Source organism: Cajanus cajan, chromosome 9 (genome assembly GCF_000230855.2).
Source record: "Cajanus cajan strain Asha chromosome 9, NIPB_CcT2T_4, whole genome shotgun sequence".
NCBI classification, from domain to species: Eukaryota; Viridiplantae; Streptophyta; class Magnoliopsida; order Fabales; family Fabaceae; genus Cajanus; species Cajanus cajan.
The window spans coordinates 28,951,376-28,979,207 of record NC_138525.1 but is presented as its reverse complement, the minus strand read 5'-3'; the positions used below and the strand labels follow the sequence as shown (position 1 = coordinate 28,979,207).

At 31.2% G+C, this 27,832-nt stretch overlaps 1 protein-coding gene and 1 non-coding gene across 3 annotated transcripts; both read right to left on the bottom strand.

Moving 5' to 3' along the window:
- Positions 1-154: 154 nt before the first annotated feature.
- Positions 155-9,305, bottom strand: LOC109790841 (bZIP transcription factor RISBZ4). Of its 2 annotated transcripts, none has more exons than XM_020350086.3 (6): positions 9,076-9,305; positions 6,239-6,377; positions 5,050-5,194; positions 4,704-4,779; positions 2,987-3,112; positions 155-608 (listed from the first exon to the last, which is right to left on the bottom strand). In XM_020350086.3, exons 1-6 carry the CDS (start codon positions 9,238-9,240, stop codon positions 333-335), a joined length of 927 nt encoding a protein of 308 aa, XP_020205675.1. In that variant the 5' UTR covers positions 9,241-9,305; the 3' UTR covers positions 155-332. The 2 variants fall into 2 exon arrangements, with proteins under 2 accessions (XP_020205675.1, XP_020205676.1); XM_020350087.3 differs by having other exon boundaries at positions 6,245-6,377.
- An 8,576-nt stretch (positions 9,306-17,881) lies between these two features.
- LOC145952245 (small nucleolar RNA R71) lies at positions 17,882-17,988 on the bottom strand. Its single transcript, XR_014429924.1, has one exon. It is a non-coding gene; the product is annotated as a small nucleolar RNA R71 (small nucleolar RNA).
- Positions 17,989-27,832: the final 9,844 nt, after the last annotated feature.

The following is a 27,832-nucleotide window of genomic DNA, read 5'->3' as shown; positions in this document are numbered from 1 at the left end:
TAATTAATAGCAATGACATGTATCACACCAAGTCTATTTCAGGAAATCAATCACCAATGAGCTGTATTACCCACTTCTTTTTTGTTAACTAAATTTAACAAACAAGCAAACTAAAGGGAAAAAAAGAAAGAAAAAAAGAAGAAGAAAGAAACTGTTTAGTTCAACACACAACATGCTAATTAAGTATTCTAGATAGTTTGGTACAAGTAGAAAAAGTTTTTTGTGCATGGAAAATAGCAACAATATTTTCCATGATATAACCTACAAATCTAATAAGGCATACATAAAAGTTGGATATCTAACTAGACAGTACTACAAAGTTAATGAAAGGCTTAAGGCCACAAGGTAGTCATAGAGCTCACAACATTATCGTTATTGAAATCATTGCAAGGTATATCCAAGCTACTAACTGTGATTCCAGCAGCACCATATGAAGCATCATTGTTATTATTCCCTTGGATGGTGATGGTTGGTGAAACATGTGCCATGCCACGTAGAGTACTATTCGTGTTGAGCTGTGGTGGGGTGCCTAATTGACACTGATTTTGATGAAGCTGATTGCTAAAAGGGAGTGAGCCCCGAGTGACCATATCCTCAGCTAACTTAACCTAAATTCATGAAGAAAACAACTTCTTTATTAGCTAGAAAAACATGGAGTATGTAATTGAAAACACTTGTTTCATGTAGAGTTGTCAATTTGAACCAGCATATTATAGACCAACATATTTTTGGACTGAATTGGGTTGGGCCAATATGATACTAGGTTGAAAATTTTAGGCAGATGATAAACACACCTCCACTCTCGTATAAACACACCCCCTTTTTAAAAAAAAATATATAAAATGTCTAAATTACCCTTTTAAAAAAAATGAAATTCCTAAATTTACACCTCCCTTTCCCGCACCTCCTTTCCCCGCACCCCACACTCCACACCCCTCTTCTTCCCAAAGCCTCTTTCTGCTCAATGTCATTAAGCAATATACTTTTACAGTCATTCTGAATAGAAAAAAAGGACTAGCCCCACCATAACCAGCATAAGAAAGGTTCTTTTACAGTCATTAGCATTCCGGAAAGTACTTTCCGGAATAGTAAAATTATTGTTCATATAATTCCGGAAAGAACTTTCCGTAACAGTAAGAAGAAGAAGAAAAAGAGGAGTGCCAGAAAGAGAAAGAAGAGGGGTGTGCGAGGTGCGGGAAAAAAGAAGAAGAAGAGGAGTGCCAGAAAGAGAAAGAAGAGGGGTGCGCAATGTCAGCAGGTAGTCTTGTAAGAGAAAGACTCTTACTTGTTCTATGGAAAGACACACTAGTACAAAAATGACTTTTAAAATCGGAGTTTTAAAATCAGTCATAAGATAGTTATTTTAAAAGTGACGCGGTGACCTGTACTGCAATAGAACGGCCCCAGAACGGCCCGTTCTGCAAGCAGAACGGCCTGTACTGTTTTTAGTAAGGCCTGTACTGCAAGCAGAACGACCTATACTGCTTGCAGAACGGGCCGTTCTGAAAGCAGAACGGGGCGTTCTGCAATCAGAACGGGCCTTTTTACAAGAAGAACGGCCCGTTCTAGTGCCGTTCTGTGCGGGGAAGGGGGGTGCTGGGAAGGGAGATGTAAATTTAGAAATTTCATTTTTTTTAAAGGGTAATTTAAACATTTTATATTTTTTTTAAAAGGGAGTGTGTTTATACGAGAGTGAAGGTGTATTTATCATCTGCCAAAATTTTATGATCCAATTTGTCTTATAATGGGCAGCGAGTCAAATGGGTTAGTTCATGGGCTAAATTTTAAAATTTATTAAAATAAATTAGTTTTCGTATAATAAGTTAATACAAGCATTTTTAATAACTATAAACTAAAATAGGAAAATATATTATCATTTATACAATAAAATAATAAAATATAATACATAATAATAGAAATAAAATAAAATAATTAATTGTAACAATATATGAATGTTAAAAATAAAAAATATAACTCAATATGCATAAAATGTTACCTCTAAGATGAACATTAACAATATATATATAAATATTAAATTTATTATTTATTATTTAATAATTAAAATATTATAAAATAAATTGGGTTCATGGTTTGAACCAACTCATTACGGTTAGCCCACTTCGGACTAGTAAAAATTTGGGTTGAGTTGTGATGAGACAAAATAACTTTGACCTAATTTTTTGTAGCCATGGATATGTTTGAATAAGTTTTTTCAGAAACACTTTTGGAAAATAAAAATTAAAATAAGCTTTTTCATAACTAAATTATGCCTAAGTTAAAAATATGGTTTTGGGAATGTTAATAGCAGAAAATTTTTTCACATTAACTTATGAATAAGTTAATTTTAACTTATGGAAAAAATTTCATTTTTCTTTCTTAAAAATACTTATAAGAAAGCTTATCTAAACAAATTCTATATCTTTATTATTATGAAATATCTATTGATTAATGTGTTAACGGAAAAATTTAACCGACCAGTTTTGGTAAAAAAATTTCTTCTTAATCACCTTTTTTTATTCATAAGACTTGAATATGTAATCTTACAAAAATTTGAACTCAATTTTAATAATTAACATAATATTTATAATTTAATTGAAAAAATTGATAGATTATTATGCAACTAAAATGCATTTGACTTTTATAATGATTGTTTTAAAAATTATATCAAAAGTAATTTCTAATTTATTCACCTGTAATATATCAAAATTAAACTAAAACTAAAAATATTCTCCCTCATAATAGGTTTCGAGGGGAAATAGATATAGATATTATAAATTCCCATTGTACATATTTATCATGGGAAAATAAGCTTAATTTTTAACTTAATGTCAACCGGATAACTTATATATATATATATATCTTGCCCTAATTTCATCTCTATACATGGGTTCGTAATTCATTTTATTCTTTCACCAAGTTGTTAATTTTTTTCATCTTCTGGTACCTACTATATGTTCCTTATAAATATACACTGAAGAACTGATACCTTAGCTCTCAAAGCTTCGACATCAGATTTTAGGACTCGATTATTCGTATCAGCCTCACGAAATTGTTGGCTTGCATCTGTAAGCTGCTTAAATAGGTTTGCATTTTCCAGTCTCAGCCGTTCAACCTAAGAACACAAAATTCAAAGTTTCACAATGATTACCTGAGTCATATCAAGGATCTACATGATTGAATTTCTAAAATAACAAGAACGAATCTATGAGGAAGAAGGAGAAAAAATAAAATAAAATAAACATACGTTATTCTTTTAATAAATTATAAAATGATATATTTTTTATATAAGAAATTAGAGTTTATGCATGTAAGTTTAAAAAATATTGAGAAAGAAGGGCAAGGACTATGTTTACCCTCCTTCCACATCCGTTCTACCTGAAAAAAAAAAAAAGAGAATTACAAGATTTAAACAAAGGGCAAAAATTGTTTGACGTCATTTTATGTTGAGTACTATTTATTAATGCATTCTCAGCCACATTCCTTTTATGTTTATTATTATCGGTTAAAATTTATAAAAAAAAATTCATAAAATTACAATTAGTGGGACTTGTTAAATAAAATGAAAGTGAGTAAAGATGAGTTGAAATGAATTTATTCTTGTTCTTACTCGACCCAAAAATTGATTGTAATTTTTTTTATTTAAATCCGAACTAATCCAATTAAGATCTAAAATATTTGAGATGGACTCAATCAATTCGACATTTTAATTCAGTATATTAATATTAGTATGTATAGTTAAATTATGAAATAAAAAAGATATAAACTTAAATTGAGGTATATTTTATGATATATTTTAAAATAAATAATTTCCTTATAAATATAGTATAATGTTACACAAAAGTACTATCTATTAAAAAATATTTTATTATTAATACATAATTATTTTAAAAATTAATATTTTAGTATGTACAATACAAGTGTTAAATATTTATTTTATATAACTAAAATTTATAATAAATTAGATATAAAAAAAAACACCATGCTTGGATATATAAAATATATTTATAATTAATTTGTATAAATAGATATTTTTAAACATAAACATTATATTTTAGATTTATGATAAATAATTTATACTATAGCATGAGATTATTTTTATATATCAATGATTTATTTTAAAATATTAAAATTTAATTTATTAATAATAATGATAAATAAAAATAGAATTAGATAATAAGTTAAGAAAACTCCTAAAATCCATCTCATCGAGAAAAAAATTTAAAAATGCTCTCATACAAAAAAAAAGTATTTGTATTTAATATATGTGAGTTAATTTATATATTTTAAAATAATAAATGATGGGTTAAGACAATCCGAAGTATAATCGAGACTTGTTTTAAAAATTATATTAAATTTAGTTTTAACACTCAAATCTATCTAAACCAACAAAGGACATGATTGGGTCCATAAATGGATTGACTTTTACTCATCCCTAAAATAAAGTGTGATCACAAAATATATAATTTTTAATATATTGTAAAAACATGTTTAAAATGATATAATATAGAATTAAAAAGTGTTGTTAGCATAGTTCTTATAGGTTATATACAATATTGTATTGAAGAAGAGAGACAAGAGACAATAAGAATAAAAACTTTGGTGAATGATGTGATAAAAAAAAAGAAAAAAAAGAAAAGGGTGTAAGGAGAAGTGAAAGAAGAAAGTGTGAAAACATAAAAAGAGGTTTTAGATAAATGAATTACTTGCCACTCGAGGTCAGCCAAATGGGCTTGTTTTCTTCTTCTGGACCTCCTTGCAGACTCGCGATTAGAAAACTTCCTGAAATCATAATAATCAAGGGCAAATAAATACATTGAACATAGTTTATAATTAGCTTGAAATGGTTGAGATATCATACATATTATTTTTTAATTTATAAAGCAACAAAGTTTAAATATAGAGTCTTGTGCATATATATTACAATTATATCAATATTTAACCCTAATAATTTAGTTGAGACATGAAACCTATTTGAATACATTAATTCAGTTTAAAAAACTTTTGAAAATTTTATTATTGAAAAATAAAGAGTATTTTTCAGTAGAATACCTTCTGAGACGTTTTATATCAATAGCGTTAGTGCCTGCTTCATCTTCATCAGATGGGTCACGTGAGGAACCACTTGTTGTTGTGTTTCCTTTGACTTTTTCATTTTCTGTGCTGTTTGGTTTGTTTGCAGACACTGGGCTCCCAACTGCAACATGCCCATTAACCAATTCAATCCTAAATCTTCAACCATTCACAAACTATATATACACTAATCATATTTGGACACCTTTTGATTGTAAACATTTTGTTAATACTTTATTACTTTTTTCTTCCTATCCTATGACATCATGTCACAAATCTTTTTTGTATACCCCAAAAACATACCCTACTTGTTGCATTATTTGAACTTCAAATAATTGGTACTGTAGACATGAGACAGATTTTATATGCAAAATAGAAAGGACACATAATAATTATGTAACCCATGCATGCACAATCCTACTTGACATGAATCACTTTTAATAATAAAAAAAATAAAAGTTTAGGAAAGACTTTTTATGTCCATTAATTTGTTTCAGTTTTTCTTAAAAGAATCTATTCTTTTCTAAAAATTATTTTTGTTTTTTTAGTTTTCCATGTATCTGTTTCAGTTTTTCAAAATAATTATAAGTTAAAAAATTTAAAATTAGAAGTTATATCGAATAATTTATCATAAAATCAATTTTTTAATTAATTTTTATTGTAAATTAACAATAATTATAGCTTCTACCTTTTCTAAAAATCTTTAGTTAAAAATCATTGTAAGAAACTAACCCTTTATCTAATCAAGAGAAGAAAAAAAAAATATACGAGCAGAAATTTAGTGTGACAGCTTAAATATAAATTTTGAAAGTAATTATCACAAAAGCTAATAATATTTTACAACAAGCAGCTAAGTGCCACTTTATGATTACATAATCATGGCAAAAACCAACCTTATTAATTTGTATGCATTTTAATTAAATTCATGTTGTAAAATCTATTTTCATGTCATTCAACTTTTAATTAGGTGGTGTTGTGGTTATCAATCAAAAGTATTAGTGCCTGTGTAAGAGATGAAAACTTGATATAAAATCAGTTTAGATAGGTTAAAAACGTTTTTGAGAATTTTTTTTCCCAAAAACACAAAATAATTTTTAATAAAGAAACTTTTAATAAATTTATATCCAACTCATATGTGCATATATATTACTATAGAAAATTATATTACCAGTACCACAAATAGAGGACTGAGAATCAATAGTTGCAGAGATGGTGGATTGCAAGGGAGTGAGGTTTTGGGAGCAAACAAAGGTATCATCTGTTACTCCTGTTCCACCACATGTAGTCGAAAATGCTGTTACTGCATCCTGCAATTATCAACAACACCTTACATAAGTGTCAACTTATATTTTAACTATGTTTAGTTACAAATTAAAAGTATTTATTTAGAGTTTCTCTATTTTAAAAAAATATTTTTATTTTCAGTAAAGAAAATCTTCTAAAAGCTTGTAAACAAACAAATTCTTTTATCATCAATTTCTAAAGTTATTTGGCACTAATAATACCTTCTTCAAGTCTTACCCTTCATTGTCTCATCATTTTTTACCCTTTCTATCTTAACTAGTATAGGTTTTTCGTAAGAAAAATGTTATTTGTATGATAGTATTTTCAACAAATTGTACAATAATAAATGAGAAGCTGAGGCAAAACGAAAGAGAGTGAAAAAGAAAAAGTTAGAGGTGATAAATGATAGAATGAAAAAAGATAAACAAAAATATTGTTGTATGAATACATAGCATAATTTTCTTTTATTGTTCTTGTTTTTAACATGCAAAAGGTACAAAATAAAGCACTTAAAAGATAAGCTATACAAGGACTGAAGGAAGAAACAAAAGCCTCCACCTCCACCTCCACCAGCCAAAAGCCTTTTCAATGGACCCATTTAGATCGTGCGCAATAATATCTTCATCACTTTATAAAAAGTAATGTGTTATTCTTTCGGAAGCAATTGGAAAAGCACCTAGTGGATGCAATTTACTGTGGGAGGAAACAAATATAAAATACCTTAAATTTTACACCCATTTTAAATAATTTTGTTTCTGTCTTTTCACATACTCGTTATATTTATTATTTATTCTTCCAACGTTGTATACATCTTTATCTATCTAGATGTTTATCTATAATAGCAAGGGAGATTTAAAGTTTTTTATTTAACCACAGTTGGGAATTTATTATTTACATGTATGTGAATAAAAAAGGTACCAAAGTAGTAAAACTTAGTTGGTTAATGAGTGTATGATGTTGTGAATCTCCTTATATGAAACTCGATTTTCTTAATTAAAAAAAAAAGAGGAATAAAAAAGATATAATAGATTTGAGATTTATATATAAATAAAAGAATAAAGGAAAGACCCATATCGCTTTGTTTTATTCTTTTCTTCTTTAGCGGATACACAGAGCAAACGAAAATTTTTGTATATGAATTGCAAAGTCATCCTTGAATCATTCTTGATATCTGCTATGCAACGAAGTTAATTTGAGAAGACATCATTAATGGAATTTGATTGGTCGTCATATTTGTTATATATGTGATTATATAAAAAAAATTTATCATATAATATTACATATTTTATAGTGACACAATACTTATTATTAAAAATTATTTTTAATTATACTATACATAATATATATTGATATATTTTAAAAAAGTATAAGTTATAATATCACATAATGTATGTTATTGAATCTCATTTGAAATTAATATTAAAAATTTGTATAATTACATATCAAATAGATTTATTCATACATATATTATATTTATAATAATACTTTTTGTATGTTACTATATATAATATTTTTTATAGTGCCTTTCTCATGAATAATTTGTGGTGGATGAAATATTTATTTCAAATTTTCAATCAATTTAACCCAATAACTAGCTTTTTAATTATGATTTCTCCAAATATTTCTTAAAAGCAAGAATTTATAAAATTATAAACATTTTTTTTATTAAAAAATACACGAATAATGAAGAGAAAAGTTCAAATAAGGGGAATGTTAAAAATACAAAAAGAGAGGGAAAAAAAAAAGATAATGTTTAGATCCAAAGTGTGAAGTACTGCGTTCCCACGAGTTGTGAAGAGAAAAGCTAGTAATAATGAAGAAGGCATGTCTTATGTCTTGTTGTTCACAAAACAACTCCTGCTGACGTGGCTTTCACCTTTTTCATTTGCCTTTTTGTTCAACTAATATCCCCAACGTTATTTCTTTATTCCTCTAGTCTTCCTCTTCCTCTACCTAAACCACACACACCATCTATATATAATCTTTTTCTTCCTTCTTCAATTCATGCATCAATTTGAGAACACAAACCAATTCTACTTCAACCAGCTTTCTTCCTTTCTCCACCATCCATTCTTTTCACACAAATTTAAGGATTATTTTCTCAATTAGTTAGACTAAAAGTGTTTAACTACAACTTTATAAAGTGTCTCATGTTTTTTATTTTTGATACAAAAATTTTCAAAACACTTAATTTTAACTTCTATTTAAATAAGTTTTACATATTAAAGTTGAAACCAATATATATGAAGACAAAATAAATCATGAATACTTGGACGAAATTAAGTGATGTTCTAGGATGAAATTCGAGATATCACCCTAGTATAGTATGGATAATATTAATAAAGGCTTTTAGGTTAACATACAGAAGAAATAAAACTTTGATTCTAATCGATAAAATAAAAAATTATAAAATTACATCTATGTTTTAAGAATAATCATTATTAATAATAGTAAAAAAAAAGTCAGCTTTAACATGATTTTCATAGTGATTATTATTAAAATAACAAATTTGTAATAGTTTATAATTTAATGGTAGTATAAATAATAACTTTTGAAAAACTGAATACATCATATTACTGAAATGAATTAATATTATAAAAGAGTTTTATATGATCCTTCATAAGCATTAAAGTATGAGTTTGATATGAAACATGTTATTAATTTTATAAGTTAAGTTAGGAATAGTAAGTGTTGTGGGTGAGAGAAGAGTAAGTAACTAACCAGATTTTGGAAAGCTTGGTTGAGGTGAGAGGTGAAGGGATCGGACTTGCAAGGTTTGACGTCGTCGTTTGAGATTTCGGGGTCGAGGATCGACGCGATCCACTTAAAGTCGTCGATGTGCGCCGCCGTCATAACGCCGGCGCCGCCCCACTTGCCGCCATCCATTTCACCGGAAAATTAAGAAAGAACACGAGAGTAGTGGGAGAGGGAAAAGGGAATAAGAGAAGCTGTTTCATGGGTATAAATAGAAATCAAAACTGCTTACGTGGCAACTCATACCTTCTTCTACATTACAAACAAATTTCATCACTTTAATATTTTTATATTCTTAATTTTTTTCTTCCAAAATACCTTTTTAATTTCAATATATAATTTTATTGATTTTACTTTTTAGTAGTATATTTATGTTTTTTAATGAATAAATACTCTAATTGGTCCCTAAATTTGAAAGGAGTTGTCATATTAATTACTGAAATTAAAAAATTATTAAAAATATTCCTAAAAGTGATTAAAGTAATAATTTTAATATATATTAAGGAAATAAAAAGACACTAAGTAATTAAATTTAAGGACTTATTTGACATTCTAGAGACTTATTTGACAATATCTTAGTTTTAGAGACTAATATGAGATTGCTTTATAAATTTAGGGATCAAAATGAGTGTATATTTATTTTTAGTTCTTGTCATTAATTTCTTTGTGATGTCATTTTTGTGTGAATGATGTGGATTTATTAGATACATGTGATGGTGATGAATTTAATTTTATGGACAATCATGTGTCACTTATTGGTTTGTGAGAGAAAAATGTAGGAATTGAATGATTTTGTGTACAATCAATATTTACTATGAACGAATGTTACCCCAATGAACATTCAAATTGTTGATGACTGCATAGCACCTAAACCATTAGGTGGCAAATTGCAATCTAAAAACCAAATATATTAATGCCACGTGGATTTAATAAATCCACAACCTACATCACTCATATAGAAATTATATTATAAAAAAATTAATAATAAAGACTAAAAAATATTAAAATAACATAAATATAAAAACTAAGAAAATTATTTTAAATTATATAAATTAAAAGATAAAGTATGTAAATTTACTATTAGAGAATTATTGTTCTACGACAATAATTCTACATCTGTTATATAAAAATTAATATAAAAAATGAACATAGTAACATTTTTGTAATTAAATATAAAAGATTATGATAATTACATCAATTTTTTAAAATTGATGTGAATATTCTGTCCTTCATTAGTATTCTCATTAATTAATGTAATATTAGAAGTGTTTTACATGGTTTTAGGCTATAACTAATGTAATTTGAATCCTCCTTCTAATTATAGTGTCCAAACTATAGAAACATATTCAATACCCAACCTCACATTAAACTTGTTCTCCGACAACACTCAAGGTCGAAAAGTTTTACCTCAACAACACCTGAACTCAAATCCCATAATCTCAACACCCACCTCCCAAACTTGGTCTTTTCAACGAAGATTTTCCCCGTCGATCCCAAACTTGAACTCCATAATCACGAAATCATCAAATTCCTTGATCTTAACGACAACGTTATTAATGGAATTTCTCTTGTCATTCTTCTTTTCATTCACCAAATCCTAAATCCAAATTCTCTCTTTGGCTATGACGATAAAGAAATCCAAATCCTCCCTCCGATAAATCCTAAACCCCAAGATTTTAATAATTTTTATATTTTGAACTAATAAAAAATTATTTTAACAAACTTGTATTGTATCTACTATATAACGTTATTATATGAAAATAAAAAAATATTTTGTATGTTAATTAAAATCAAAATAAAATTAATATAAAAAACATATCACAACTTGGGAGTTAGGAGAGAAATTGACTTAAATTTTGATTTTTTTTTAAAATTCAAAAACAGTACAAGAACAGAAAGAAAAGAGAAAAAAATTGATTCTAGTACAAATTTTTAAAGAGAAAGGAGTAAAACAATAAAATTGGACGGCACATGATGTCAAAACGTAGTACCATGAAATGCGCGAAATGGTACAGATTTGTCACGTGTAATTACTTGTTCAGTCCTTCAGAAACCTGAAATAATATAGATTCCAGTTTACTGTAAATCATGTGTTTTTGTATGTTCATTATTAAAATATAATGGTAAAAGGAATGTTACCTACATAATTTAACAGTTTAATACGACTTCATTATTTATGTAAATGACGAAAGTCACCAATTTATTTGTATGAGTCCAAAACATATATATATATATATATATATATATATATATATATATATATATATATATGAAAAGATACCATTTATTTAAAGAGTAAATATATTTAGACTTAATTTACTCAATAACTCATATTTTACATTAAATTTTAACGATTCAATTATTGAATTAAAATTTCTTACTAAATAGACAAAGTCTGCAAATTTTGTAAAAACTAAAAAATTATTTGATATATTATTTCATTAATTCAAATTAACGTATATTTTTTTTAATAAAATATTTGATTTGAATTGATAAAATGAAATATTAAATAATTTTATTTTTTTAAAAAAATTTGTAGGTTTAATTTATACATTAAAATTTTTTAATTTAACGATTGGATTGCTCAAATTTGATGTAAAGCATGAGTATTGAATGAAGTAAATTTAAGTAAACTTACTATGGGAGTAAATGAAATGAATTATCAAAAAAATTTCAAATTTTTAAAAAATTTACAAATTTAATCTATATATTAAAAACTTTAAATTCAATGGTTGGATCGTTAAGATTTGATATGGAGCATGAGTTATTAAATGAAGTAAGTTTAAGTAGACTTGCTCCTTGAGTAATCGGATCTCTATATATATATATATATATATATATTACCAAAGGATTGATGAGAGTATTCTTTGACTTTGTAGGAGGCTCACCTCTCTCAAAATCTTGATTGTATTATTCTGGCATCATTTTTTTTTATACACATATTTGACTTGTGCATATAAGAAAGGTTTTCATTGACAAAAGTATTTATCTATCTTAAATACTATTTTTTGTGTAATTACATGCATTTTATTCAACTTTGATTACTAGGTTAATCCAGTAATTGTGGTTTAAAGTTTAGACAAACTATTTTACATCTCAAATATATAAATATAAATTTGAAGAAAATTTTTAGTCAATTTTAGGCCAAGGACTATAAATGTTTAGAATCTTGAATATGAACTTTACTACCTATTAAAATTCCATTTGATGACTCGAGCAAAATTACTTGGGAATCTGGAGTCTAAGAAAAATGAAACTTCTAGACAAAGGAAACTGAATTTTGTTAAATATGTTAAATAGCAGCATATAAAGAGTGAAAATTATAAAAAGCAGGCACATTAAAAAATAAGTACAAAGATCAGCAGCACGTGTTTTGTCTCTAGTTTCCCTCTTGGAACATATAGCATGTCAATAAATTATTAATATGAAGCATTTGTAATGTGAAGAAGCATTAGGAGCCATATTTACCAGAGTTGGCCTCAATTATGCAAAAAGTTCACCTGCTCCTGAAAACAAAGTGAGAGTGGGGTAGCAACAAACAATGGGTACAATATTTTTTTTCTTCTTCATACCATAAACATTGTCTTTTACAAAAGATAATCTTATTTGAGTGAAAGAAGATCATTCTTAAAATTTAACACAATCAATTATATATATACTTAAAATTTAAACTTCAAGTTATTAGTTAAACTGAAATAACTTATTACCAGTTAATTCACGTATTTGTAGGATAGATACAAATCCAAGAAAGCATGGTGGCACTAAAATATTATAGCAGCCACCCAATGAGACGAGGTCCAAATTCCAAACCCAACAAAGCCGTGCAAACTTTACTTTTGGAAAAGCATTAAAGGCATTTTCTGCACCTTGATGTGGCTCATGCAGCAATGGAATATGTATGCATCAAAGGCAAAGAACAAAGGGGTGTTTGGTTTGAGCAAATTAAAATGAGTTTCTTAATGAGTAAGTTGTGGTTAAAGTAATGGAGATTGATGGGGACAAGCACCGACCCTAAACAAAAAAGGTTGGTAACGTGGTCGTGTTTAAAAAAGCTGGTTTACCCGTCTCAACTTTTTTCTCACCCACAAAAGTCTCAATGTAACTGGCAAGCTTTGCTTTATTTGTTTATTATTCTAACTTCACCTTTTTCCTCTTATCATCCTTCAATACCTAACTTTCTGAACTAGATTACCCACTATTCTTTCACGTTAAAACCACCATCAAATAGTTTATGCCCTTGTGTCTTTGCGACACACATATGAATAAATTATTAGTGTATATATGTTGGAAATTTTATATCAATTAAAAATATGATTATAATGTATATATTAATAGAGAATGATTTTTATCTTATAAATTAATTTTATAAAATTAAATTATATTTATAATTTATTTTATAAGATAAGATGAGATTATTATTTTATACTTGTTTTTAATTTTTTTAATGGTGAGATATTATATCTTCTTTTATTAAGAACCTTTATTTTTCTTCTTATAATTAGAGTTATTTATTATTGTTTCGATTTTGTTGATATGTACATGCATTTTGGTCTATATTTTTTCATGTTTATTGTTCACTTTTTTTTAATATTTTTTATATATATATATTTTTGGTGTGCTGCAGATGGTTAATAAGTTTAGAGATATTAGCATTGTTGAGATATCTTAATTCTTATAGTAATGTTTTGCATGTTAATAATTTTTATTTAAAAAAAAAAGCACGACGCTACTAAAAGAAATAAGAGCGATTGTATTGTTATTTATTTATCATTATTTTGAAAAGTATGGTTTAGAGTAAAAGAATTAAAGTTATTGGTTTTTATATGTAAAATATATATATTTTTTAATTATACTATGACCACACAATTTTTAGATGTTGCCCACACGGAGCCTTAGTTACAAATCAATTTAAGAACGGCTAAATATAACGCCCACCCAATATATGATATAAAATAAAGTTTACGTTGTATTTACGACGTGGATGCATAATAATTTATAAATCTGAGTTAAAATTCTTTTTTCTTTCAATTTTATAATATATTCGCTATCTTCTAAAAAGATGATATGACCTACACAAATAATATATATATATATATATATATATATATATATATATATATATATATAACTATAACACGAAAGAGACTTCGTACTTTTGCATATTTAATTTAAGAAGAATAATAATAATAATAATAATAATAATAATAATATTATTATTATTATTATTATTCTTATTCTTTATTATTATTATTATTACTTTTATTATTATTATTATTTAATTTAAAAGTTAGGAGTGCTAAGTATCATTATAGAATTAAGGTATTCAAATAATGTTAGCACCTCAATGCCTACCATTCATTTACAGTACCCCTTAAAGAAGATTACAAATGATAAAACGTATAAAAAAAAATCATGGGGGATTAAACCAACACTCATGAAACATCAACAAAATCTAATCGGTAGCAAACCCAACGATTATGACAAAAATCTTCTCTAATGAATTTAGGAAGAAGATCCCACCAAACAAAGTTAATTTTATGTTCAATCCCATAAAACACAAATTTATCAGCATAAATATTACCTTCTCAGAAAATGAGATGAAAAAATTGCATACGCGAGTATAATTGTAGACACTGCTTCTATCTGCTTCATTTGGTCCAAGGAACAATAGTAACATCTCTTAATGCTATCAATACCAATTTAGGATCATATTCTAACCAAAGGTTATGCCTGTAATGTAAAAAAAAAAATGGCTGATTTAGTAGCCCAGAACGGGCCGTTCCCAATCTGGAACGGGCCGTTCCAAGCTATTAAATTGAACTGAAAATCGTAGTTGAGAATGGGCCGTTCTGGAGGGAGAACGGGTCGTTCTGGTTGGAGAACGGGACGTTTTGGATGGAGCACGGGCCATTCTGGAGGGGAGTACGGGCCGTTCTGGATGGAGAACGGGCCGTTCTGCATGTGGTTTTTGTACGTGTTGAGGGAGTGCAGAACGGGCTGTTCCGGTTTCGATATAGGCCGTTCTGACCACTCCGGAATGTCTATAAATAGGGGTTGGGGGCAGTTGAGGAGAATGAGTTTTTAGAGAGAAGTTTTAGAGAGAAGGACTCTAGGTATGTGAGCTCTTTTCTCTCCCAAATTTCTTTGTATGATTCCTTTTCTCCTCTAGATCACTAACGCCTTCTGGCTTTTCTTGAAATTCAGACTAGGAAGCTTGCTTTGGGAGGATTGAAGTTCCGGGTTGAGCTTCGGAAGGGAATTCTATTTCGTCACAGTTGTTGGCCATTTTGAGCCCATTTTCAGGTGAGGGAAGTTAGAATATTTATTGTTTAGGTTGCATGTGAGTTTAGAAACTCAATAGGTGCATGAATGTTGAGAATCCATAGAGGGATTGAAGAAAATCTCATTTTTTGAGATTTTGATGCATAGGTTGGATGCATGTGAGATCTAAGCTTATTTAAGTTGTATGGAGCCTATGCATTGTGTTTTTGTGTTTGCATGTGGTTGGATTTGTTGGTTTGGATGAGAGTTTCTGAACTCTCTGACTGGGATTAGGCTAGGCGCAGGTTAAGCGCGCCAGGCATGGAAGAGCTTAGGGCTCTCGGGTTGAATGTTGGGCCAGACGTGATTTGGTTGCGTCAGGCATGGATACTCTTAGGAGTCTTTGTTTCAAGGACACCGAGCGTGAGTTGAACGCGCTGGACGTGGATGAGTGATGTTGTGTATTTTACTCGTATTTTAGCACTTTAATTCACAAGAATTCATAGCATAATCATGCATATCTTTCATGTTTTTAATAAATTTTTATATCATTTTCCTATTTTATGCTTTTCTTGGTATGTGTTGTGTTTTCTCTGAGCAGGATCAAGATTTAAGAATTAAAGAGGAAATGCTGAGCTACAGGGAAAATCACGGCCGTGATTCTAAATCACGCCCGTGATTCACCAGAGAAAATCACGGCCGTGACTCCCAATCACACCCGTGAACGCCACTGACCCTTCATAGATGTGCTCTAGAGAAGATCACGGTCGTGATTCTCAGTCACGGCCGTGATTCACTTCGCGTCGATTTGGTGAATGAATGTGCTCCAGAGAAGATCACGGTCGTGACTCTCAGTCACGGCCGTGATTCACTTCGCGTCCCAGCTTTTTAAGTTTTATGATTTATTTTTATTTTTGTAATTTTTATCTTGGTAGTTTTACCTTTTTACCCTTTTAGGTTATAAATTAGATGAGGTTAGCCTAGAACAGGACTTTCGTTTTCGGAGACAGTTTTATTTAGTTTTTGACACTTGGAGAAGGTTGGGCGCCTGTGCCATCGACTCTAAGGTTTGCTTTTCTTTTATTCTTCTTTTCTTGGAGAACTACTATGAACTCCTGTGAGTAGTTTCCCTTTTTCTGGGATCAGGGCTTAGCCTCTGAGAACCTCTTTATTAATGCATTATTCAGTTTCTTAATTTTATTCCAATTCTTGATTTGTTCTTTTATATTTTATATATGAACTTTAACATTATTGTTTTCGTAATAACATTAATTAAGGATGAACTGAGAGGAGAACTTGATTATAATTATGATAAACAATTAATCTTAATTTTCATAATCATAGATAATTAGGGATGAACTGAGAGGAGAACCTAATTATCGGAACCTAAAGGAACAGACTTGAGTGTTAAATCACGAGAGTTGATTTAAGCTTTCGAGGAGCAATAGATTAACAAAGATCTTAATGGGTTTAATTGAACGTAATTACCACGAGAGTAGGGATTAATTTTAATTAAACACGTCCTCGTAGCCTGAGAAGGTGCAAGGATTAAATTAGGTTAAGACTACCTTCAAGATGGAATAGAATTAATTAATGAAAATAATAATTCAATATTGTTGGAACTCTTTGTGCGAACCCTAGATTCCCGGAAATCTCCTTATCTTATCTTAAAGTTTTATCTTATTCATTAATTGCATTACTATCTCTTTTACCAGCGAATCTGATCTTATCATCTCAAAACAAACATTTTATCTGTTTTAAAATTCAAATTAAAATACTAGTAATTCTAGGTCAAACACGTAGTCCCTGTGATTCGATATTTATTACTTGACGACAACCGTACACTTGCGGTTTTTCTATACATCAAGTTTTTGGCGCCGTTGCCGGGGACTACGTCTCTTGATTTAAATTACAATTATTTTAATTCGAATTTTTTTTTAAAAAAAAAAAAAAATTAAATAAATAAATAATTTTTTTTTTTTTTAGTGTTTACTTCTCCAATTCAGATTTCACGGGTCACTTTCTTTTTTTTTTGCAGTGCCTTAGGATTAATGCAAAAGAGATCTCTACGTCTTGGGAAACCAACACCACTTGATCCTGAGATTGAAAGAACTCTCCTGAGAAGGAAAAGAAACCTTTCTAGAGAATTTGACATGGCTGCACAACGAGATAATTTACCGCTTCGGGATTACTCTGCACCCGTAGCTCGTGGGATACCTGGCGAACTGGAGCTACTGTACCAGCTTCTCTGGTGAATATGCTCAAACAGAACACCTTTAGAGGACTACCATCAGAAGATCCTAATGACCACTTAGAGGGGTTCTCGGAAATCTGTGAGACCCAGCAATTTGATGATGAAGTTTCTGATGGAATGCGACTCCGCTTATTCTCACTCACCTTGAGAGATAAGGCAAAGGTGTGGCTAAGAACAGTGCCTAGAGAAAAGATAGCAACTTGGGAATTATGTGAAAGAGCTTTTCTAGAGAAATTCTTTCCTCCTTCTAAAACTAAAGAATTGAGGAAGAAAATCACTAATTTCCAACAAGGCACTGGAGAGACTATTTATGAAGCATGGGAGCGGTTCAAAGGATATCTTCAAGCATGCCCACAACATGGCTTCAACCGTTGGCTTACCATCCAATTTTTCTTTGAAGGATTGGACCAACAAAGCACCATGATATTAGACTCAGCAGCTGGAGGATCTTTCATGGGGAAACCTATTAATGACTGCATGATTATTTTGGAAAATGTAGCCTCAAATCACAGCCAATACAGTGAAAGAGAAGTCACAGCAAGGAAAGGAACTCCGGGGCGATATGAAGTGAACAATATTGAGTTACTCTTAGCAAAATTTGATACTCTTAATCAAAGATTAGACAAGATGGAAAAAGCTAAGGTTAATTCAGTGGCTACAAATCAAGTATGTGACCTTTGTAGGGAACAAGGGCACACTGCAGTAGATTGTACCTCAATTTTTACTGGAGAAAAAGAAGATACTACTGAACAGGTGGTAGCTTCTCATAATTTCTATGACACTCCTCGAAGAGAGAAGAGTAATCCATATTCCAACACATACAACCCTGGTTGGAAGAATCATCCTAACTTTTCTTGGAAGAATAACCCAGTTCAAGGAACTAGCAATCAGCAACCTAATTTCCGTCCGTCCAATCACTTCATTAATGGGGAAGGAAATCCAGTACAGACACCCTCAATTCAACAAAGTGTTTCAAGATTAGAAAACCTTATGGAGAATTTTGTCACTAATCAAAAACAGACCAATGATTCAATGGCAAATTCTATTCAAAACCTTGCTGTCAAGGTTGAGAATATTACTCTCCACAACAAGATGCTGGAAAATCAAATTGCACAGTTGATGCCTAGTTCAAACAATTCTCCAGGTATGTTCCCAGGTAAAACAGTTGCAAACCCAGCTGAAAATGTTAATGCTGTTACTTTAAGGAGTGGGAAGAAATTAGACAGACCTGTGTCTAATCAAAATGATAATATTGAGATTGATGAAGACGCTTCTCCTATGGTTGAAAAACCTGAAAAAGAGAGATTAGAAAAAGAAAAAGTATCTTCATCAAAGCCTCAAACTGTTTATCACCCCCCAATTCCTTTTCCTCAAAGGTTAGCAAGGACTAAACTTGATAGACAATTTGAAAAATTTTTAAATATGATCAAACAAGTGTATGTAAACATTCCATTTGTAGAAGCTCTACAACAGATGCCTACATATGCTAAATTTCTTAAGGATCTTTTAGCTAACCGAAGGAAATTGGATGATAGAGAGACTGTTACATTGATCCATCATAATTTGCCCAAAAAACTTAAGGATCCTGGTAGTTTCTCTATACCTTGTCTCATTGGAAATCTAAGGTTTGAAAAAGCCTTATGTGACCTTGGGGCAAGTATCAGTTTAATGCCTTTATCAATTTGCAAGAAATTAGATATGGGAGAATTAAAGCCTACAGCAATGTCAATCCAGTTAGCAGATAGATCTATAAAATATCCCATAGGAATTTTAGAAGATGTTCCAGTTAAGATAGGTAAATTTTTAATTCCGGGAGATTTTGTTGTTTTAGAAATGGAAGAGGACAAACAAATACCAATCATACTAGGTAGACCATTTTTGGCTACAGCAGGCGTGATAGTAGATGTCAAACATGGAAAATTGTCCTTATCCATTAATGATGAAACAATGGAATTTAATATTGCTAAATCTGTTAGACAACCTTCTCTTGAAAATATTTGCTGCAGGGTTGATATATTGCCTAAAGACATGGAGGAAGAAGTCATGAGATCTATTTTGAGGGATCCCTTGGAGAATTTTCTAGTTGGAGGAAAGCACATAGATCTTGAGGGGATTCAACCTAATTATGCTTGCTTGATCGATTCAAGTCCCCCGTGTAAAGAAAAAGATCCTCTAGTAGAAAGTCTTCTTGAGCCTTCAACAGATTGGGGTTAGGAGAATGTACGCATTTCATTAATTTTATTCCAAAAAAAAAAAAAAAAAAAAAAAAAAATTTTAAATTTCAGAGTTCCAGAGAGAATCACGACCGTGACTCTAAATCACGGGCGTGATCTTCTCTGGAAATTTTTTTGGAAAACTCCAGAGAGAATCACGACCGTGATTATAAATCACGGGCGTGATCTCCCCTGTTTGAATTTTTGAAAACTCACAAAGAGAATCACGGCCGTGATTTCCAATCACGCCCGTGATTCCCTGCTGAGGCTCAACCGATACAACCCGTGATTTTTGAAAAGAATCGGGCTACACGGCAGTTTCCACTGGAGCCATTAGAGGACCTACCTCCAGCAGCTGAGGAAGCGGCTCCTGCAGATGAGGAAGCAGCTCCTGAACAACCCCCTCTACATCCTGGACCTGAGGTGGACAATGCTGCTATCCTGGCAGCTATTCAATCAATGGATAACCGGCTGAAACAAATGGATGAACGCCAGCAGCATTATAATTACATGGTTGATCAAATGTATCAATGGCACATTCAACGGTATCCAGATGATTTTCCACCACAGTGAGATCTTTCTTATTCCTTATTTTACTCTGATGCTTAGGGACAAGCATTCCTTTCTGTTGTGGGTTGGTTGCATATTCATGCATTTTATAATTTTGTCAAAATAATCTATCATGCATTCATTAGCTCTTTGCTTCGGGACAAGCAAATCTTTAAGTTTGGGGTTAGGAGGATGTACGCATTTCATTCATTCATGCAAAGTAAAAAATAAAAAATAAAAAAAAAAAAATAAAAAAAAAAATCATGCATATATACATATTCAGTTAATCCCAGCTTGAATTTGTGTTTGAAAAGTAAATATTTTTAATGAAATTGTTCGTCTTTGAAAACACTGAATGTGATGAATTGAATCTTGAAGTCTCAGAACAAAAGGTTGAAAAATTAGCTGGTTTTGTGGCTAGCACTTGGTTCTTAGTATTGAGACTTGAAATGATCGAGAATTATAAAAATAGTCTCTTGAAGATAAATTCTTTTTAATTCGTGCTTAAAAGCCTTTGGGGGGTAATAATAATAAAAAAAAAAAAAAAATCACCTAGCACCCCTTTGAGGTCATAGGTTAGAGGGAGAATATTCTTAACCTTAGAAAACTAAGGGAACTAATTAGCTACTGGGGAATTGTTTAGTAAAATAGCTAGACCCCCTTTGAGGCTACGTGTTCTTGAAATTATCATCCTCTCTACACTGATTGGCTACTGGGGAAATGTTTTAGGTGAGACAAAAACAAAAATGAAAATATTACCCCTATTTGTGTCACAAGCATTGAAAAATTATTTCTGTTAAATTATCTTCGTTTGACTAATGAGCTTTACAAGATTTGACATCATGAAACTCTTAGAAACTAAGAGTTGGCGCTAGTAATGAAAGATTAAGATTCTAATTGGACCTTGTGAGACTAAGAGTGAAGATTTTAAATGCTCAGTTAATTCTTGATGATTCTTTTTTTTTCAAAGTGCTAATTATTGTTTGAGGACAAACAAAAGTTCAAGTTTGGGGTTATTTGATGTTGTGTATTTTACTCGTATTTTAGCACTTTAATTCACAAGAATTCATAGCATAATCATGCATATCTTTCATGTTTTTAATAAATTTTTATATCATTTTCCTATTTTATGCTTTTCTTGGTATGTGTTGTGTTTTCTCTGAGCAGGATCAAGATTTAAGAATTAAAGAGGAAATGCTGAGCTACAGGGAAAGTCACGGCCGTGATTCTAAATCACGCCCGTGATTCACCAGAGAAAATCACGGCCGTGACTCCCAATCACACCCGTGAACGCCACTGACCCTTCATAGATGTGCTCCAGAGAAGATCACGGTCGTGATTCTCAGTCACGGCCGTGATTCACTTCGCGTCGATTTGGTGAATGAATGTGCTCCAGAGAAGATCACGGTCGTGACTCTCAGTCACGGCCGTGATTCACTTCGCGTCCCAGCTTTTTAAGTTTTATGATTTATTTTTATTTTTGTAATTTTTATCTTGGTAGTTTTACCTTTTTACCCTTTTAGGTTATAAATTAGATGAGGTTAGCCTAGAACAGGACTTTCGTTTTCGGAGACAGTTTTATTTAGTTTTTGACACTTGGAGAAGGTTGGGCGCCTGTGCCATCGACTCTAAGGTTTGCTTTTCTTTTATTCTTCTTTTCTTGGAGAACTACTATGAACTCCTGTGAGTAGTTTCCCTTTTTCTGGGATCAGGGCTTAGCCTCTGAGAACCTCTTTATTAATGCATTATTCAGTTTCTTAATTTTATTCCAATTCTTGATTTGTTCTTTTATATTTTATATATGAACTTTAACATTATTGTTTTCGTAATAACATTAATTAAGGATGAACTGAGAGGAGAACTTGATTATAATTATGATAAACAATTAATCTTAATTTTCATAATCATAGATAATTAGGGATGAACTGAGAGGAGAACCTAATTATCGGAACCTAAAGGAACAGACTTGAGTGTTAAATCACGAGAGTTGATTTAAGCTTTCGAGGAGCAATAGATTAACAAAGATCTTAATGGGTTTAATTGAACGTAATTACCACGAGAGTAGGGATTAATTTTAATTAAACACGTCCTCGTAGCCTGAGAAGGTGCAAGGATTAAATTAGGTTAAGACTACCTTCAAGATGGAATAGAATTAATTAATGAAAATAATAATTCAATATTGTTGGAACTCTTTGTGCGAACCCTAGATTCCCGGAAATCTCCTTATCTTATCTTAAAGTTTTATCTTATTCATTAATTGCATTACTATCTCTTTTACCAGCGAATCTGATCTTATCATCTCAAAACAAATATTTTATCTGTTTTAAAATTCAAATTAAAATACTAGTAATTCTAGGTCAAACACGTAGTCCCTGTGATTCGATATTTATTACTTGACGACAACCGTACACTTGCGGTTTTTCTATACATCAATGAGTCTTAGGACTCTCATGTTGGGATTAGGCTGGGCAAGCTCAGGCTACGCCGAACGTGAATCTGTTTATAAATAATTGTTTTAAATTGATGCTTATGCATGTTTAAAGTTGATGTTTAGATCATGTATGTATGATATATGATGTATGGTGAGGTGGGATTCATATGTATGCTTTGTGATGATACGTATGAATGTTTGAATATGATATGACATGTGTATATGTTCATATGAGTATGTTTATTGATCATAATGGTGGGTAGACTATTTATGATATATGATGCATTATTGCATGTGATGTCTTATGACATGTGTATGATTGTTGATCATCATGGTGGGCAGACCATGTATAATGTATGATGCATAATTGCATGTGATGCCTTATGGCATGAGTCTAGCCTAGGACTTGAGGAGAGGAAAAATATTTTCGAATTGGAAGAGCTCACATAGAGTCTCTTGAGAGTGGTGCTTGGATAGGCCACTGATATATGAGAGTGGTGCTCAGGCAGGCCACTGGATTTGGGAGAGTGGTGCTCAGATAGGCCATTGGGTTGGGCGAGTCTCCTCTAAGTCCTTAGCTAGTATTGGAGTGAGGTATGAGGTCGAGGGTTATTCCTTTAACCAAGTACTCGGGAAGGTGCATGGATCCTTGCGGATAGTCGGTGGACGAACTCCACAATTGACTTGGTTATGCATGCCAAGGTCGTGGTAAGCCCGTACCCAGCTGTGCTATACCTGACGGTGGATCTGGACTTCTAAGTGTGTAAGTGACATCATCCGAGTAAACCCGAGTGAGGACTATATCCTGTTTAGCTGTGATCGAGTGGGCGCATTGGGCGTGAAAACGGTTGGGGTGGTTTCGGTAGGATGGGATGTCACTTATACAACTCTATTGTTATGGAGATCTCCTAGGTGTATGCGTGACGACGCATTAGATGATTGATATGCATTGATATCTGTCATGAGATGCATTTATTGCATGATTATTAATATGATGAAGTGTGGTGTTTGACTTCATGATTGGTGGATTGTATTTTATGCATGAGTAGTATTGGATAGAGTGTATGGTGTGACTCTATGAATATGATTGATAGTTGGACAATTGTGTAGTATAGATTATTGTTCTATACTTGTATGACTGATTTGTGAATTCTAGCTTACCCTTCTGTTTCCATGTGGTGGAACTGCGATGATCATACTTGGTATGGGAGCAGGTCAGGGCTATTTTGGAGTTGAGGTGACCGCTGCGAGACGGGGAGTTTGATCCTCGTGTTAGGATTACCATTTTGGGTAATGATTTTGTCTGTGCTTGACCGACACTAGGGAATATTACTTATGGGATGACTGTACATATATGGCGTTTTATTTTGTATTTAAGAAATTTAGTTATTTTATTCTTATCTATACTTATATGTATGAGTTATTCAACTTAATATTTCTCTTAGTTCACTAGTAGTAGTGCGATTCCACTAAGTGTAGAGATCATAGCGGGTCGTTACAATGCCAACCAACATCATGTGCATGCTCAATAACGTCTACCATAGCAGCTACTATTTCAACTTGAAAGACATCCATCGAACCTTGATAAGTTGCAAATCCACCCATAAATGCACCACTATTATATCTAAAAATTCCCCCGTAAGTAGTTAGACCTGGGGAACTCCGAGCCCCCTATCAATTTTACACTTCACAAGCCCAGATGAAGGAGGATGTCAATCCACCTGATTAATAATGAGAGGTTTTGGAGGACAGACTTTGACCAAAAAATGTTTCAAGATTTTGATATCTTCCCAAGGATGCAAAATACACCTAGCGGATAAGGAAACTGATAATGCAACCGCTAAAATAATCATTGAGTTGATTGTTGGAAACTGAAATCAATATTCCTAAAACGAACATTATTTCTTTGCAACCAAATGTTGACAACAACACCTCCTTGACTTGGCCATTCTAATTATGATCCAAAAAACCATCAGCACAAAGTGCACTGAAGACAAATCTATGGGTTACAGAATAATGCTTTGAAACCATAACCATAATTCTTTAGCAACAGGACAACAAAGAGACAAATGTTTCAAAGATTTTGTAGCTATGCCACATAGGATACATCTAGACCTGATCACTCAAATTGACATTAGTGGGCAATTTATTATGCAATAAATGGCACATGATACATAATCTAAAAGGGGGTAAAAAATTAGCTCACATAATCTTTGCCCATGCATTCTTTTGCAAAGGAAACAAAACATGATTAAGCACATCTTTCAAGGAAAGCTAACCTGTATGAGATGGCTTCCAAACTAGTTGATCACTGCCTTGGTCACAAGGGATACTAATATGAGATAAAACAATCTGCAAACCAGGAACCTTACATAGAACAACTTCAAGAACCTGCCAAGAGTCATTCTCTACAAAACAACCAAGATTAGCTACAAGATAGCATTGGATCTTTCTTAGAGCTTTTAGAACATCCTCAATCGAGTCATCTAAATGCCAATTATTAGCCTAAAATTGATGCTTTCTACCATCCTCGATAATCTAGCTAGTATTAGCTTTAATATCAAGCCAATGATGAGCAATTGATGACCCAATGGAAGAAAATTTATAATCCACCAAAGGTACTTTATTTATGAGAAAACGTGTCAGCATTAGAGCAACCCATTGATCATCAAAGTGCAAGAAATGCCATGCTAACTTCAATTTGGCAACTTTGGTAAGCCTAAATAGGGATATAAGACCTAGACCACCCTTATAGATAGGTTTATCAACTCGTTTCCATGCAATAGTAACAATCTTGTAAACATTTAAGCCCCCAGACCAAATAGAATTTCTAACTAGTCTCTCCACTTTTCACCACTACCTTGGGCCAAGAATATATGTGAAAGTTGTATAGTAGCTTCCTAGAAATGACTACATTAACCAACTGAGCTCGAACCATCATAGATAATAAAAAACCCTTCCAAGAAGCTAATTTAGCTTTAACCTTACCCAAAATACCTTGAAAATGTCTAGCTCGAGGGTTTCCTTTAAAGATAGGAACACCAAGATAATAAAAAGGAACATGATCTATAGCAAATCCCATAATAGAAAGAATTCTAGCAACTCTAGTAAGAGACATAGAGCCATAGTAAAACCTACACTTTGCAAGATTAATGAATTGACTCGAGGCTTCATCGTACAACCGAAGAAGAGACTTTAAGTGTTTTAAATTTGAAGTAGTACCCCTATAGAACACCATGACATCATCTACATAAAGAGCATGCAATGGTGTTTGAAAACCATGAGGCCCGACCATTGGTAGCAAAAGACTTTGATCAACCAAATAAGAGATCCAACGGGTAAGAACATTTTCTGCTAGACAAAATAATAACGAAGAGAAGGGGTCCTCTTGATGAACCTCTCTTTTGCCAACAATATAACCCACTGAAGAACCATTATTATTATTATTATTATTATTATTAAATCTATATGTAACATACGTCCTTTCTTTGATGAGGTGGTGTGAATCTATGCAGTAAGATCTTTATAGTTATTAGATTTTCAATTCAAGATATGAGGAATGACCATCAATATGGATTCTTGGAGCCGCAATCCATATTGAACTTAAGGAATGGTATAGTAGAAGCCCAAATTTACATTTAAAGATGCTTGCATGACTAAGAAAATAATTATTTTAGTTGTAATGTATATGTACATAGTTGCTTAGTTGCATTTGAAGTAGGAAAAATGACACCAGAAATAATAATTTTTCCATAAAGTAGAGGTCCAAAAATAGGCTCATGCATACCATCAATATCTACTAGAGGGCAATAACAAAAGTGATAATAAATGCAAAAGTTGCAATCAATAAGGTAAGAGTCATCAAAACACCAAACCATCTAATGTAAAGATGATTTCTGATGCTAGTTATCCGATTAAAAAAGTGACTCTATAGGCTTTTGCTCCTATGTCTCTCTAAAATTGTAGTCTAGAAACAATTTGGAGAAACATTAGCATTTAAACTTACTTTAATGCAATTTTATTACATATTGATTATATATATATATATATGTGTGTGTGTGTGTGTGTGGTTGACATTGTAATATGATTGAATCTACCTTGAGTAACTTCTTATTTTAGTTGGTTAGTTTATAAAACGTAGAGAATATTAAAAAAATCACTTTTTACAATCATTATGTTTTGACCGAGCTTTGGAGAAATTTAAGAATGTGTTGATCTCTCCTGTTGCTTCAAAATTATATGTTTCATATGTAGTGATGAAATAGATAGTCTTTCTAGTGATGTTAGTGGAATTTTGTTAGTTTTTATGAAAAAATTCTATCATAAAAAAATCATATGACTTTTGGCATTGTACTAAGTTTTCTTTCAAATTGTTTTGCTTATAAATGTCTTTGTGATGTTTCAGGATCGTTATATTGTGTTTTAAAATTTGTTAAGTCAAAAAATGATCTTAGATCCATCACTTTTTCATAAGTTTTAATGATAACAAATACTACATTTTTCAGTAAGAAAACATTTTCAAAAATTCATTTTTCAGACTTTGTAAGACGAAGTAGTGTTTGTAAGATGAAGCAAATCAAACGAAGCATACAATTGTTTTTAACGACCATTATTTATTATGACCGACATTTTTAAAATTTGAAAATGAAGGCTTTATACCTTAACAGATTGCAAGTCATTGTCTTAGAACTTACATTCTTTTAAAAATGTATAAAAGCATGTAGAACATCATAACAAAGGACAAAGATCTTAGATTTCACGAAAAAGGTGTAGGAAAAGGACTATATCCTCATTGCACGCTGACTTTGCTCCTATTGTTCCCATTTTGTTACTTTGCTTTGATAAGTAGCTTGATCTATCAAATATAAGAAGTACATTTAGGTGAAACGCATTAATTGATGCATTTAATGTACCAACGTATACTTTGTCTCTCTAGATCAGACAGAGGAGTAAGACGAAACAACTCTATGAATCAAACTCAAGAAGCTGCAATGATCATCTCTTTCTAACCTACTA